Genomic DNA, 16,975 nt, shown 5'->3' with positions numbered 1-16,975 from the left:
ATTGTCGGGCTGTGTCCTGACTGCACCACCTGCTAGAACACACTGAACAGAGCACAGCCTCACTTCTTTTGGGGCTGCTGCCAGAAATGTGTGACCTGAATCCAGCTCCATGGAGATGCTGGATCCATCCAGACGAAGGTGGCTGTCTGTCATCTTCCCAAGTGTCAAGGTTGTGGGCATCAGGGAGTGTTTGAGAAACTGGTCCAGACTGACAGCCATAGGATGAGACAGCTGAGGGCAGCACATACAGCCCTGATCCCTTTCTGCTCTAGGATGTGGTTGGGAAATGGGATGCTCGAGTGGGCTCTGAGATGAGGCCGTAGTAATGCGTCAGTGTTCACTTCCCGGTTCGATGGTTGTACTCTGTAAATGGTTTTTGTTTGTAGGAAAAGACACACTAAATGTTTGGAGGGGATGACATGTTTCACCAGTAACTTACTCGTGAATGGTTTGGAGGAAAAGAGGTTTTTAGACCATACCTCCAGCTTTTCTGTGTTGGGTCCTTTAAAAATGTTTGTAAATGAATGATCTGGGGCTCTAGGAGGAGCTAGGTGGAGGAAAGCCTGAGGTGGAGTACCAGAGAAGCGGTCTTTGACTATCTGAATGAAGGACTGCTGCGTGGAAGAATTTTTGTCCATTCTGGGACTTACAGCATGAAGTTGGGTGTTTCTTATATCTGGCGGCATCTTACGGTTTACTGGGAGGATTTTTCCTTCGTAACCGTTGATGGTGTTTTACACAATCGATAGTAAAATATAGTGTATTTGTTTGGTGGTGCTTCTCAACCGAAGAGAACCAGGAGCCATGAGTGGGCATTTAGGAATCAAGATTTTAATTATAGGAAGACCTTTCCAACACTTAGAACTCCCCGTGGCTCAAGCTAGCTACCTGAACTGGTCAGGAAGTTATTTGTATTGCGTTGAAGAAGACCCCTAAGAACGCTCTTAACTCAAAGATTATCTGACCTCTGCTGACTGGTGATTGTCTCCCCAGTTACCCCTTCCCCTCGTTTCTGCCTCTAAATGAAGGAAGAGAAAGTGACTTTCTCTTCCATGCGGGTCTTGGCTCCTACTGTCTTCTTTGAGGAGGAAGAGATAGATTATGTGATGGGTGCATACGGTCAGGGGATGGTATAAGAACAGAAACCACCTCTTGAACACTGGGCGTTGAGCCTTTGCTCTCCTTGGGCTGAGACTGAAGGGACAAGGGTTTAGTAGACCCTCGCTCTTGCTGAGGATGGACTGCAGCCGAGTATTGTCAGGAATTAATGGAGGAGTGACTTTGGAGTCCCCCTTGTGGCTCACCCATGGAGCCCCTGAATGTCAGCCTTGTCAGGAGAGTCCAGGTCCAAGCCAGTCAGCACTGTGCAACTGGGGCACCACCCGGATGCTGTGGGGCCAGTGCTTTCTAGATGCAGTGCAGCTGCTTTCCCAGTGACACAGCTTCACCCTTCATTCCTGCGTTCCACACACTCATGTCCCCACACTCCTCAGAGGCCTTGACTCCTGGCTGACTTACCTGTGCACAGCCCTGCCGTCATCCCAGCCAGCCTCCCAGTCCACAGGGAAAGTGCACACCTGGCCAGACTCCCATCCTCAGTATCTCCCAGAATCGCTAACATCTCTGGTTTCGAGTCCAGTGTCCTGTTCTCTGACTGTTGCTTCTTCCCTTTCTCTCCTCTCCTCCTTACCTTCTGTTTTGCTGAAGCTTCTGGGTCCATTTTCTTGCAGTTCTCCTCCCCTGGGCATGATGCCTCCATTCTGCTTGGACTGTATGAGCCACAGTTTCAGTCACTGTGACAGACAGCTTCGTTTGGGCAATAGTGTCTACTGTCACGTGACTGTCTGTTACCTTTAGGCCCATTTGGCTCCCAAAACGCTTTGAATGTCAGTTTAAGAAGTTTGAACTTTATTTAGCTGACAGAAGGGGTAAAGACTTTTCTTTGTTTTTTTTTTCTTTAATTTTTGTTGAAGCATGGCTGACACCCAGTGTTATCTGAGTTTTGGGTTTACAACAGGGATCTGACGATTCTGTGCACGAGTCCGTGCTCACCACAGGGTCACATCCTCTGTCACCATGCAGAGTTAGTACAGTATTCTCGGCTGTATTCCCTATACCACACTTCCCATTTCTGTGACTTATCATGGGGGGCTTGTACCTCTCAGTCCCCTTCACCTATCTCGTCCATCCCTCACCCCCAACCCCTCTATATTTAAGAGTCTGGTTTTTGTTGGTTTGCTCATTTGTTTCGTTTTTTTAGTTTCCATATAGTTAGATCATAATGGCATTTGTCTTTCTCAGCCTGACTTTTTTTTGCTTTGCATACTGCCCTCTGGGTCCCTCCGTGTTGTTGCAGATGTTAGAGGCTTTGAACAGAATGACATGACAAATTAGGCATTAGAAAAATGCTGGCAGATCTCAGCAGGATGTCTATAATTGATAGAACCTGCCATCTACATCTGTCAGAATTAAAGCTGTATTTATTTCCTAAAAGAATTAGCCAATCTTTTTTTTTTTTTTCCTCTCTCCCCCTTGAGTTCCTAAAGGGGGTCAAAGGAGAGAAGAATGAGTACTGGGTTTGAAGAAGCCAGAAGTGTTACAGATAAATATTTGAGAAGGATTGAAGTCTGTGGAAGGCAGAAGCCTCAGACCACTTGTGAGCAGACACCCTGAGGCACAGGATGGCGGGTGCTGCGATCTGTGCAGCTTGACTTGACAGAGAGTGCTACAGAAAGTCCCTGGGTTAGGCCCCCCCTTTCCCTCAGCAGCAGCCAGGTTGGAACCGGAAAGCAAATTTAATTCTCTCACCTAAAGTGTTAGTGTTCTGTTTTTCTGTTTTATATGTAAACATAGGTCACTGAATTCTGTAGGAAGAAGTCTGATTCCACACCGTAACCTACCAGAAGTTATACTGGTTTCACTGCAGATACTTAGGGAATACCACACCTCCCTGAACCTTTTTATGGGAAATACACTAAAATCACCTAAGAGCAAAATTCCCTAAAACTTCAGCAGGTGATTTGAACTTAACAAACATATTCTTCCATTAAGAGATAAAACCTCGGGCGCCTGGGTGGCTCAGTGGGTTAGGTCGCTGCCTTTGGCTCAGGTCATGATCTCAGGGTCCTGGGATCGAGTCCCGCGTCGGGCTCTCTGCTCAGCAGGGAACCTGCTTCCCTCTCTCACTCTTTCTCTGCCTGCCTCTCTGCCTACTTGTGATCTCTGTCTGTCAAATAAATAAATAAATCTTTAAAAAAAGAGAGAGAGAGAGATAAAACCTCTATAAAGTGGGGTTTTGTATAGGGAGGTTGTTTTCTTTTTTAAAAAAAATTGAGTAAGCTTATAGTAAAAAAGTAAAGCAGCTTACAGTAAAAGCACCTCTCTCCCCTTGTGGCCTGATGCCTCAGGCAGCTCATTTGTTTCCTTCCTGGATCTGCCTTTCTAAGGTGAAACCCCGCTGGACTGCGCTTGCCCTGAGAGGGAAGAACGGCTATGTGTGGGTCAGGGCTGGGGGCTTCTGGTATTTCCCATCTGGAAGGACTCCCGGAGCTGAAGCTCGGATCCCTGTGAAAGCCTTGGGGCTAGTGTTGGCCAGCAGGTTTGTGCTTCCTGGGGTGGTTGGGAGGAATGAATGAGAGGGAGTTCCGGAATTCGGTTGGAACAGTTCTGTATCAGAGCTCAGTTTCTTGAAGGTGATAAATGAATTAAGGAGGTGGTAAATGAATTAAGGAGACGAAGTATTCAGGGAGGAAATGTCATGATTTGAAACTGTTCTGGAGTTTGCAAATTCTCCAAAGGAGAAGGAATTTTCTTTTTAAAGGCAAAGGTGGGAGAGAAAGAGTAGAATTGTTTTCATAAAGTAGCCAAATTCAAGCAGTGGAAACACAGATTCACATTAAAGAACAGATGTGGAAAAAGTTTTAAGAAAATAGGTAAAAGCAGGGATTGCACTTAGATTTTTACTGATTTATCATCTCTGGTAAATTAATCCTGGGTGCTGGGCGAGTTGAAATGCTTGGGATTCTGAGGCCATATGTGTGATTTATTAGCAGTGTTAGCTAAAGGTTAGGATTAGGGTTAGTGGTGGTAGATGTTCCAGATATTTGTCATCTCTCCTTGAGTGTTCACATCATTGTAGTCTGATAAGTCTTTAACTCTTAATAGTCACCACTTGACCTAACGTGACCTTTATCCTGAGGCTTATACCCTCTCTGGCCTTACTATCAGATCTTTAAAAGTCAGGTGTCCGAGACATCCTTCATTCAGGGTCTTTGAGCCCAGATCAGCTTTAGGGGTGGGAAGTGAGGAGATGAATGAAATCAGCAGAACGGGGCTTTTCTTGTTAGGAGGGTCTCCTGTCATCAGATACTTTAAGTAAGTTACAGGCAGAAAGGGTTAAGAACCGAGCGGCTTGACTAGTATTCTCACAACCTGCTGTCATTTTTCTTCATTTTGCTTGAGGAGCAGTGGCTTAGCCCCCTTGCCTGTCCTGCTAGCAATCTCCCCCTCTCTGCTAGCCTATACGACTGCCTCCCTGGCTTCTCTTTCTAGCCCCTTTAAGATTTTTCTTTGCTCCAGGCGCCTGGCTGGCTCAGTCCCTTAAGCGTTCAACTCTTGGTCTCAGCTCAGGTCATGATCTTGGGAGGTTGTGAGTTCAAGCCCCACAGGCCCAGTATGGAGCCTACTTTAAAAAAAAAAAAAAAAAAAAAGATTCTCCTTTGCTCCTTTTTTTTTTTTTTAAATAGGTATACCTTTTATTTATCCAATACTTTGTTTAGCTTTTTTTTTTTTTTCTTAAATTGAATTGCAGTTGGATTCTCCTTTGCTCTTTGAGAGTAAGGACAGTTTTCTCATAATCAAGAACAAGTATAAAGGAAAAAATCCTCTTGTGTGTGTGTCTCCTGTGCTAGTCACACATATGCTTCTGTGACACTTCCAGTCGCCTATTGTGTGGGGCTTTCGCCTATATGAAGCAATTCTCAGCCATACTAACTGGGTGTCCAAGAATTCAGTTGGATTCTGACCCTGTCTGCCTGGAGTTCGGGTCATATCCCACGGGTTAAGAGCTCAGACCCACAAGGCTGCCCCCTCCCTGCCCCAACCAAAAGTCCTAGGCCGTCACCTTTACTTCACCAGCTAGCTATAAATCAGTTTTCCCACAACCCCCTCATAGTGTCCCAAACTTTGTTAGAATGGCTCACAGAACTCAAGGAAACACATTTACTGGTTGATTATGAAGGGTATAGGAAAAGATACAGATGAATGGCCAGCTGAAGATGCTCAGGGCAAGGTTTATGGGAAAGGGCCCTCTGGTTTGCTGCCCTCCCAGTCCCCGCACATGCTTACCAACCCAGAAGTTCTCCAGACAGCACAGTGTGGGAGTTTTTATGGAGAATTCATCACATCAGCATGATTGGTCATTAACTCAGTCTCTTTCTCCTCTCCCCTCCCCAGAGGATGGAGGGGATGGACTGAAAGTTCCAAGCTTCTCTTCATGGCCCACTACTAGTCTACTAGTCATCTCATTAAAACAAAAGACTCCTGTCACCCAGGAAGTTTCAAGGGACTTAAAATCACCATGTCAGGATCCAAAACCAGATATCAGAACAAAAGATGATCCTCATGCTCTTATCACTTAGGAAATTGCCAGGGGTTTTAGTAGCTCTGTGCCAAGAACCTGGGGAGACCAATATATCTGTTTTTTCTTACTTCACAGCCCATAAATTTTCTGTCTTTAAAAAGCAGACGTTAGGATGGGGAGCACCTGGCTGGCTCAGTTGTAGAGCATGCAACTCTTGATCTTGGTGTTGTAAGTTTGAGCCCCACATTGGGTATAGAGATCACTTCAAAATAAAATCTTTAAAAACAAAAAAAGGTAGGGTGCCTGGGTGACTCAGTTGGTTAAGCAACTGCCTTTGGCTCAGGTCATGATCCCAGAGTCCCAGGATTAAGTCCCAGCTCCTCAGGGAGTCTGCTTCTCCCTCTGACCTTCTCCTCTCTCTCTCTCTCAAATAAATAAAATCTTTAAAAAAAAAAAAAAAAGTAAACATTAGGGAACTTTGATCATAGTATGTGCTCAATAAATACCATTGAGTGGATGGTTGAAATAATTAACCACTTCTTTTCCCAAACAGCTTTCCCATTGAAATTAGGTGATGTTCACTTAGTGTCCTTTGAACAAGAGAAATTGTGTGGATCGGTTTCCCCAGCTACCTGTGCGGCTTTCCCTGCTCCTCTCCCAGCTTGAGTCTTCAAGAGGAAGCCTCAGAACTGGTTTCTAAAACCCTTTGTGCCTGGTGCGATTATAAAGCAATGAGACTGATTGTCATGTGTCGGTTGTGGGATCCGTCTCAGTTACTTTATAGCCGGGCCTGGTACCCGACACCGCACACCGTTCCCTGCTGAACAGCAGTTTAAAAGCACAGACCTAAGGTTTCTAAATGGAAAATTTAAATGGTTTAGCATTACTTGATGATTTCTCTCTAACTCACTGATCAGAACTCTTAGATGTTAACTTTGTTGCTTTCTTTACTTCTGCAGTTTTCTTTTTGTTTTTTGAATTTTTTTTTTAATTAGTATTCTGATAAAATGGCTGGCACGATTTTGAATAAGGTAATGCAAAAGGTCTGTGTGCCACCAGGTTAAATTCTTCATGAAGCATTTAATTATTGACTTTCTTTTCAGTTGCCTGTGGCCTTTTGACTGCCTGGGATAATGAGGGTAATTCTTTTAGCTAAAGATGGTAAACACATAAACCAAACACTTAGCAGAATTCATTGATGAAGACTTTGAAAGGGCAAGTTCTGAGGTATTTGTTCATTTGGCTTTGGTGGTTTACATTTACGTGCAGACCTTATTCAGACTTGGATAAATAGTTATAATTTTCTCTTTCCTGAAATAGAAATGTTTGTTCTCCTTCCTGCGACCCCCAGAGTCCTAGTCCTTGCTTTGAAGTGTGCTGGAAGTTGCACATTGCCGCCAGCCCCGGCTTAGGAAGGAGGCTCGTCAGCAGCTCGACTGGTGTGGTTCGGCAGCCCTTTTTCCTGGAAAGGAAGTGGGAAATGACCTCCCTTTGTGGAGGAGGAAAGGAGCAGTAATTTCACGCTCCACAGGAGAGGGAGTAACTTGCCTTGACGGTGTTACTCCTCCTGGAGATTACATAAGTGAAAGAGGTGGATGGCTCAAAGAGAACCTCACATCCTGGTGTTTGCCTTCAGTGGCTTGTCGCTGTGGCAGAACCTCTGGACCGCTGTTAGAAGCCAGAAAGGTTTCTGTGCCCAGCTAGTCGAGGCTTTTGAGGCTTGGGCGTATCTTGAGGGGGGTGTTAATTTCTGGAAGGGTTCTGGGGTAAAGAAGAAAGGAACCTTCCTCTCGTCAGGTCTAGACACAAGACCAAGGGTAGTCTCCGGTGTTTCTCATGAAGCTTTACCACGGGCCATTTGGCTTTTGCAGCTCTGTTGGCAGATTTGTGTCATGTTGGTGATATTATAAAGCTGCAGATGCTGTACTTCTTTCTATTCCTTATAGCAGTTCTGCACACAATAGATGCTCCATAAATATTTCTAAGAGTGAGTAGTGCAAAAACTACCAATTTTTTGTATGATAAGTCCTAGTGCTTTTTGTATTGTAAGTACTAGCACTGTTCTCCTTTTCTTAAGGAGGTGGGACTTTCTCAGGAAGGTTTTAATGGAAAAGGTTCTACAGGGCACCTGGGTGGCTCAGTGGGTTAAAACCCCTGCCTTCGGCTCCAGTTGTGATCCCAAGGTCCTGGGATCGAGCCCCGCATCAGGCTCTCTGCTCAGTGGGGAACCTGCTTCATCCTCTCTCTCTGTCTGCCTCTCTGCCTACTTGTGATCTCTATCTGTCAAATAAGTAAGTAAGTAAGTAAATAAATAAATAAATAAATAAAATCTTTAAAAAAAAAAAAAAAAAAAAAAAAAAAAAAGAAAAGGTTCTACAGTAAAGACCTGTGGTGATTTTATCACATTATGTTGTATCATATGTTTTATACTGTCTGTCTTCACATTTGGCTGATTTAATCTGTTTTTTAAATATAGTTATAAGACAAGTTAATGTGGCTCTTAGCACTACAGTCCTTCCACACTCTGAGTCTTAAGCACTCCACCTGGATTCTTGTTCCCACTTAGAGCCAGAGCGTACCCAGCTGCAGATTCGTTCCACCTGAGAAACTGATTCTGCACACCCCTCCCAGTAGCAGAAATCATAGTTGTTTCTCTAAATAGCATTTTCATATGTGTGATGTTCCTGTAAATTTTAAAGGTCATTTGAGCGTCTATATTTATTTTACATTACAGGCACTGGAGATATCATTGCTGTCATGATTACAGAATTGAGGGGTAAGGATATTTTGAGTTATCTGGAGAAAAACATCTCTGTACAAATGACAATAGCTGTTGGAACGCGAATGCCGCCAAAGAACTTCAGCCGTGGCTCTCTAGTCTTCGTGTCAATATCCTTTATTGTTCTGATGATTATTTCTTCAGCATGGCTCATATTCTACTTCATTCAGAAGATCAGGTACACGAATGCACGCGACAGGAACCAGGTGAGCTCCTGGCACTCTCTAACTATCCATCTTACAACCATAATTCGGAGACATCTATCGTGGTCATTCACAGCACAGAGTTTCACTTAAGAAAAAAGTTGTGACCTTCAGTCATGTCCATGTGTTGAAAACATATTTACATACGTTATTTTCAGGATCTTTTTTTTTTTTAAGATTTTATTTATTTATTTGACGGACAGAGATTACAAGTAGGCAGAGAGGCAGGCAGATAGAGAGGGAAGCAGGCTCCCCGCCAAGCAGAGAGCCCGACTCGGGGCTCGATCCCAGGACCCTGGGATCATGACCTGAGCCGGAGGCAGAGGCTTTAATCCACTGAGCCACCCAGGCGCCCCTTTCAGGATCTTTTTTAAATGCCTAAATGGGGAGTCTACATTTACAGTGATCACTTGGAATATCCTGGGTAAAAGGTTAGCTTAGTATCATGATATGATATAGCTGACTCTGGTCATTTGGAGAGCTCTCACAGAGTTGCATTTCTGAGCTGGAAGCACTGGTTGTCAGGAGCAAGGCGAGCTGGGAGGTAGGGGAGGAAGACTTCATGTACTTTAGTTCCATGTGTATTATCTATTCAGAAAAATAAGTCAGTTAAAAATTACCCTGTTTAAGCTTGCCCGTGGGGTGACAATGAGGTGGAGAAGGTCCCATAGAAGAGATATATCCAGTCGTCCTAGAACTTCCCCTTCCTCCCTCAGTGAGCACAGACTGAATGTTCAGTGGGTTTCAGATCAGTGAATAAAGACCCAGGAAGGTTACAGGAGGGCCTGCCGCCCTATAGTGGAGAACCCGCAGGTGGTGACCTGGTCCGTTTGTTAGCTAGTTGGACGCCCTCTAGATAAAATGTGCACCCGGGGGGGCCAGATGGAGGTGTGAGGTCCCAGCCCCAGTCTGAGTCTTCTCTGCTAAGAAACCAGCAAACACGCTGTTTGCAGAGTGGTTTGAAGCCAGTCTTTGTGGAATGCCATCCTCTCCTTATAAACAGGACATCCAGACCTCTGTGGGAGAGCTGAAGTTTTCAGCCTTCCTCATTTTAGTGAAAGCACAGAGGCTGCTACGGAACAGATCTGAGTTCAAAATCCAGCCTCATCACCAGTTTGCCATGGTCTTTCGTAGACCATTTATTTCACTTCTCAGTTTGTTTCTTCATCTGAAAAGAGGTACAAAATATCTGAAAACTCATTTATTGCACACTTATGTGCCAAACTTTGTGCAGTATCCTGTATACCTTTAAAATTTTTTATTATGATAATTTTTATTTATAATTTCATACTTGGAAAAGCTGTAAAAATAGTATGAAGTATTCTCTTCCCCAGATTCTTAAAGTGGTTAGCATTTTGCCCTAGTTCATTTTCTATGAGTATATACTTTTTTTAACTATTTGAGAATAAATTTGAGATATGATGCCCTTTACTCTTTAAATACCTCAGTGTGTATTTATTTTTTTAGATTTTTATTTATTTATTTGACAGAGAGAGATTACAAGTAGACAGAGAGGCAGGCAGAGAGAGAGAGAGAGAGAGAGAGGGAAGCAGGCTCCCTGCTGAGCAGAGAGCCCGATACAGGACTCGATCCCAGGACCCTGAGATCATGACCTGAGCCGAAGGCAGCGGCTTAACCCACTGAGCCACCCAGGCGCCCCTCTCAGTGTGTATTTTTAAAAACAAGAACATTCCTATATAATCACAGTATAATTATGAAAATCAGAAGTTAATATTGATACAATAACAGATCTACAGACCTTTCTTAAGTTTTGTAAAACTGTTTTAATAATAGGGGCACCTGGCTGGCTCAGTTGGTAGAGCATGGGACTCTTGCTGTCATGTCATGAGTTCAGGCCCCACACTGGGTATGGAGCCTACTTAATTTTAAAAAATTGTCTTAATGCCTGCAATGCAAAGCAAACCCTGGGTTGATCCAGATTGTACTTTGCATTCACTTGCCATTTTTTTTTAAAGTAAGCTCTGTACCCCATATGCAGCTTGATCTCAAACTCTAAGATTAAGAGTCATGCGCTCTACCAACTGAGCCAGCAGTCGCCCCTGTTAGGTCTCTCTTAATCTGTCTCATGGCATTGACATTTTTTTTTTTAAGATTTTATTTATTCATCTAACAGAGATCACAAGTAGGCAGAGAGGCAGGCAGAGAGGAGGAAGCAGGCTCCCCAGCGAGCAGAGAGCCCGATACGGAGCTTGATCCCAGGACCCTGGGATCATGACCGCAGCCGAAGGCAGAGGCTTAACCCACTGAGCCACCCAGGTGCCCCGGCATTGACATTTTTGAGGAGTCCAACCCATTTGTTTTGTCTTTGAGTTTGCCTGATACCTGTGTTCCTGGATCATCAGATCCAGGTTATGTGCATTTTTTAAGGAACACCAGTCCTTTACATTTGTTAAACTTTTTATTTTGAGGTAACTATAGATTCACCTGCATTTGTAAGAAATGATACAGGGAGTTCCCAGGTACCCTCGTGCATTCCCCCACACCTGGGGTAAAATCTTGCATAACTATAGTAACTAGTTCAACCAGGATCCTTACATGGATACCATCCACTGAGCTGACTCCAATTTCTCCAGTCCAGCCTGTACTCGTGTGTATGTGTCTCTCTACACCACTACCACCATGGTCAAGGCATAGAACAGTCCCCCACCAGGATCCCTTATGCTGTTGTTCTTCCTTCCCAGGCCCCCTATCTTCCCCCCGCCCAGCCCCTGACATCACTGACCTGTCCACCGCTCTGTGATTCCGTCATTTCGAGAATGCTGTCTAAATGGAATCCTCCAATCCTTCCCCTTTAGAGTTTGGGTGTCTTCACCTACCATGACTCCTTGAGAGCCTTCCAAGTTGTTGTGTGTGTCGGTAGCTTACTCGTTTTTGTTGGTGAGTAGAATTCTGTCACTTTGGCATACCACAGTGTAGTGAATCAGATTGTTTCAAGGTTTGGGCTATTTTAGAGTGGCTGTGAACATTTGTGACAGATTTTGTGTTAACATTAGTTTGCATTTGCCTTGGATAAATGTTCAAGAGTGAAGTATCTGGGTTATTCTGGTAAGCACATCCATAATTCTGTAAGAAACTGCCATACCCTTTCTCCAGGTGACCACAGTGTCACACGTTCGCACTAGGTATGGATCCCTGACCTGGTTTTCCTGACTCCTGGATGGCATGTGTGTTGTTGTCACTGTTTTGTATTTTAGGTGTGTAGTCCCCTCTCCCCTGTGGTTTTCATTTGCATTCCTCTCGTGGCAGCTGATGTGGAACATCTTTTCATGTGTTATTTGCCACCTGTGTGTCCTCTTCGGTGAAATGTCTGTTTATGGCTTTTGCCCATTTCCTACCTGGGTTGTTGGGTTTTTTTTTTTTTTACCATTGATTTTTGAGAGTTGCTGCATTCCATATACAAGCCTTTGTCAGAATTGTGGTCTGCAGATATGTCCTTACAACCTCTTAACAGGTCTTTTTTTTTTTTTTAAGATTTTTATTTATTTTTATTTTTATTTATTTTATTTATTTTTTATTTATTTGACAAATTACAAGTAGGCAAAGAGGCAGGCAGAGAGAGGAAGGGAAGCAGGCTCCCTGCTGAGAAGAGAGATCCCAGAACCCTGGGATCATGACCTGAGCCAAAGGCAGAGGCTTCAACCCACTGAGCCAGCCAGGCACCTCTTAACAGGTCTCTTGAAGAGGAAACATCTTTAATTTTGATGAGGTTTAATTTATCAGTTTTGCTGATGCTGCAAGTCTAAAAACTATTTTGCCTAGTCCTAGATTCCGGAGAGCTTCTCTTTTTTTCCTTGAAGTTTTATAGGTCTACCTTTTACATTGAAGTCCTTGATCCATTTTGAATTAATTTTGTATAAAGAGATATGGGTTAAGATTTTGTTTTGTTTTGGGTTTTTGTTTATTTGTTTGTTTTTCCTCATTTTTTATCTGATATTACAACTTTGTCAAAACTCAGTTGGGCAGATTTATATGGATCTGTGTCTGGGTTTCTGGTTCTATTCCACTGAACTATGTGTTTATCCCTCTGCCCATCCCACACTGTCTTGATCACTCTAGCCTCAATATTGGGTAGAGTGATTCCTCCCACTTTATTCTTATTTTTCAAGGCTATTCTAGGTCCTAGAGTCTTTCCGTATAAATTTTAGAATAAGCTTGTCTGTGTCTCTACAAAAAAAAAGAAAAGGGAACAAAAACACAGAACCTTCCTGGAATTTCTATATGAACATATTAAACAATCAATTGGGGGAGAACTGATATATTTACTATGCTGAATCTTCCGGTCCATGAACCTGTAATGTTTTTCCACTTATTCAGATCCTTTTTATTCCTTTCATCAGCATTTTGTGGTTTTTAGCATAGATCCTGTACATGTTTTAAGTTTATACCTAAGTATATCATTTTGTTTGGAGTAACAATAAACAATAATATAATGGTAAATGGACTGCCGATGTGTTTTTAACTTCTTCAAGTTCCATATATTCGTTGTTAGAAGATCAGAACGTGATCCAGTTGTGTGTGTTGACTTTTTACTCTACTCTACAGTCTTGGTAAACTCACTGTAGGTTGCTTGGGATATCTGCAAATAGGGATTGTTTTACTTCTTCCTTTCTGGTCTCTCTTGCCCTTGTTTTTACTTTGTTTGTTTGTTTTGCCTTAATTACAGTGGCTACAGTCTTCAGTGCTATGTTGAATAACAGTGTTTGCGAGAATGGGGGCATCCTTGCCTGTACCCTGTCTTAGAGGAAAGGATTCAGTCTTTCACCGCTAAGTATGTTTTAGTTCTCAGGTTTTGTAGATGTTTATTACCAACTTCACAAAGCTCCTCTGTGTTTCTAGTTAGCTGAGTGCTTTAATCACAACTAGTTCAGTTTTGTCACACTTTTTTGTGTCAGTTGATGTGGTCATGATTTTTTTGTTGTTTTTTTCTTCATCCTGTTGACATGGTAGGTTGCATTCATTGATTTTTTTCCCCCAAGTTTATATACAGTTTTATTATCTATAAGGGATACACATCAGTGGGGAAAGAAATAACAGTTCTGGGAAAATAAGTTTTCTGTTTAGGCATTTATTGATTTTCTAATGTGTGTAATAAATCCCACTTCATTGTGGTATATAATTTTTTATGCATTGCTGAGTTCAGCTGCTTTATTTTGTTGAGGATCTTTGTGTCTAAGTTTGTGAGAGATACCAGGCTATAGTTTTTTTTTTGGGGGGGGGGTGTAAAATTATAATTTCTTTAATGATTAAAAGAGTATTCAGTTTGTCTATATCATCTTTATTGAATTTTGGTAATTTGTGGTTTTTTGAGGAATTGACCCATGTTTTAGATGTCATATCTATGAACATAAAGTTGTTTTAATGGCTACAGTGTCCGTGGTGATACTCCCTCTGTGTCTGATCCGAAGGATTTTTATCTTCTCTTTTTATTTTTACAGTCTTGCTAGAAACTTCTCAATTTTTCAAAGAACCAGCTTTTTTAAAAATTTAATTTCATTTTTAAAGATAGCAACTTAGATTTATTTATTTGAAAACTTTCATCTTTCTAACATAAGCATTTAGTGTTATAAACTTCTTGGGACTTTAACTGTGTCCTATGTACTTTGGTAGTCCTATATTTCCACTTTTGTTCAGTTTTATGTAATTTTTTCTTTTGAGACTTCTTCTTTGACCCCTGTGTTGTTCACTTTCCAGTAGTTATGAGATTCTGCAGTAATCTTAGCGTTGCTGATTTCTATTTTGGTTCCATTATTATCAGAGAAATACTCTGTATGATTTCAGTTCTTTTAGGTGTGTTGAGATTTGTTTTATTAGCTAGCATATAGTCTGTCCTGGTGAATATTCTTTCTTTTTTTTTTTTTTTAAGATTTTATTTATTTATTTGACAGACAGAGATCACAAGTAGGCAGAGAAGCAGACAGAGAGGAGGAAGCAGGCTCCCTGCTGAGCAGAGAGCCCGATGTGGGGCTCGATCCCAGAACCCTAGGATCATGACCTGAGCTGAAGGCGGAGGCTTTAATCCATTGAGCCACCCAGGCGCCCCCCTGGTGAATATTCTGTGGGTGGTTGGGGAAAAAATGTGTTTTCAGCTGTTGGGTGGAGTATTCCATGGATGTCAATTAGATCAGTGCACAGAGCTTGCTTTTGCGAGGAGATGGGGTGGAATGATCACCTTCCCCCTGGGCCCCACTAAAACCATCATGGAAAGAGGGATGTAGTTTTTCCGTAGGCATTTGGCTAGAGTGGGACAGGTGCAGGCATTCCACCCTGCGTTCCTCCAGTCTGGAGGTCCCTGAGAAGCCTGCCTTGTTTTTCCACTTTTCAGAAGACCTGGGGGGGAGGGGAGCAGGAGGGGCTCCTGCATTGTCAGAAATGACAGTCTCCAAAGCATCTCACACTCTTGGACGCAGATATGGGTGATGAAGGCGATAAAGGAATATTAGGTGAAAGTGTTAACTGATCTAAAATATGCCTGTCCTAGAAAAGATTATTAGACATAACGTGTGAAATCACATTTACATCCTTCAAGTAGAAGACACCCGTTTTATGAGGTTTTTGCTAAACGAATAGATGTGAAAACCAGTTTTGATGAAATGCGGACTAGAGTCACCCCAGCACTAACAAAATGACAGCCTTTGTTTATTTATCACAGAAGTCCTATCTGATGAGGCTGGAGGAGAATAGACATCAGCCCAAGTTTTCGAGTTTCTTGAGGGACAGTAGCATAGCCCCAGAGTGGTTTTTAACAGCCCACTTTCTTTGGTGAGGTAGCTTACATTTTTAAATTTAAATACTTCACCAATAGAACACGTGATTCTTAAAAATAAATAGCGCCACAAGGCTTGGTTCATCACCCAGTCTTTTCCTAATTCCTGTTTCCCAGAGACTGAGTGACCTCTCAACTTTTATCTCTTCCTTCTGTTACTAACTCCATACTGACATGGAGCAGGCTATATTGCATTTTTTTTTTTTTAAATAAAGACATGTGTTAAACATGTTGCCCTTATGGAACACCATGAGTGAAATAGTCGAGCGTTGCTCTTAACTGGTGTCCTGGCCGGGAAGACCCATGCTTTGGGGGGAATGTAGCGCATCCCCCATGACTTCTGGGGAAGAACGCACGGGGCCCCAGGAGCTCGGGGTTTGACGGCTTGGGCCCGTGCGAATGTGCGCATGCGTGTGTATGGAAGGCAGCAGCGGCCCCGCCATATGGGGGGGGGGGGCTCCCGCCTCCTGCCTCCTCGCTGCGCTCCTTCCAGAGCCTTCTCCAGAAGCCGCCAGAGCGGAAAGTGAGGGTCTGACCTTTTTCCCTCCTTCCGTTTTTTTCCGAAGGTGGAGGAACGCTTGATGAAATTTTTATGTGGCGTAAAAAGCCTAGCTTATTAAATTTTCATAAGAAGGTGGCAGCCGCTCCCCTGGCTGAAACCTTTGGCTATTTTAAACCAGAAGTACTGGCAGGAGAACCTATGAGTTTCAGGAGAGGTTCCGTTTTCCCCATAAGCGGTCCTCCTGAATCCTTCGGCTGGCAACGCTGGGCGCAGGAGCGCTGCGAGAGAGGACGCGCATGGCAAGGAGCTCGGGTCCCGGTGCAGGGTCCGCAGTGGGTAGCCTTCTTGCGCGCTTGCGCGCGACACCAGCCGCGCGCGGAGGCTCACAGGTGCTGACGGTCTGTGGCTGCTCTTCCCGCAAGCGCAAGCGAGCGCCTGGACACCAGGAGTGTGGGCGGGGGAGGGGCGGGAGGGCGCCTGGGGAAAGGTGGTCGGATAGGCGGTTGTCCCTCCCAAGGGCAGGTGGGCGGGCGTGTGTTCGCCATGTGTGCGTCCGAAGGGAGCCTCTTGTGGAACTTTCCCAACTAATGATTCCTCTTGCCCCTGTGACCCTCAAGCAGTCAGGTTTCATTGCCAAAACAGCAGTAGCCTTTTCTGTTACTGTTGAGGAAGAAGAGGGCAGATGTAGAGACGGGCCACGAGCCAACTCTGAGTTTATGGTGTGTCTTTTTATGAAAACTCCCCGTGAAAATGCAGTTTCTAAGGTATGTAACACTTGTTGGGGCGCCTGGGCGGCTCAGTTGTTAAGCGTCTGCCTTCGGCCGAGGTCATGATCCCAGCGTCCTGAGGTCGAGCCCGGCATCGGGTTCTCTGCTCGGTGAGGAGCCTACTCCCTCTCCCTCTGCTGCTCCCCCTGCTTGTGCTCTCACTCTCTCTGGCAAAAATAAATAAATAAAAATCTTAAAAAAAAAAGTATTAAAGCTCCTTGCCAAAATATGTATACGTTATTCTTAGACTTTATAAATATGTCGAGGTTACTGAAATAAAGCAGGCTTTTATTGCCCATTCTCCTTCTGAAACGTCACTGGTAGGAGAGCACACTTGCCATGTGAGTGTGAGGAAGAAT

General features: G+C 43.7%; 1 protein-coding gene across 1 annotated transcript in view; it reads left to right on the top strand.

Annotated features, from left to right (window-relative positions):
- RNF130 (ring finger protein 130) overlaps positions 1 to 16,975 on the top strand; it is a 134,313-nt gene that overhangs the window by 48,752 nt on the left and 68,586 nt on the right. The window contains exon 3 of the mRNA XM_059416400.1: positions 8,316 to 8,566. Within this exon, the coding sequence (XP_059272383.1) occupies positions 8,316 to 8,566 (251 nt within the window). The remainder of the gene's footprint in view (positions 1 to 8,315; positions 8,567 to 16,975) is intronic.

This window comes from Mustela nigripes, chromosome 12 (genome assembly GCF_022355385.1).
Source record: "Mustela nigripes isolate SB6536 chromosome 12, MUSNIG.SB6536, whole genome shotgun sequence".
Classification (NCBI taxonomy): Eukaryota; Metazoa; Chordata; class Mammalia; order Carnivora; family Mustelidae; genus Mustela; species Mustela nigripes.
Note: the sequence above shows the minus strand (reverse complement) of the source record. Positions and strands in the feature narration are given on the sequence as shown.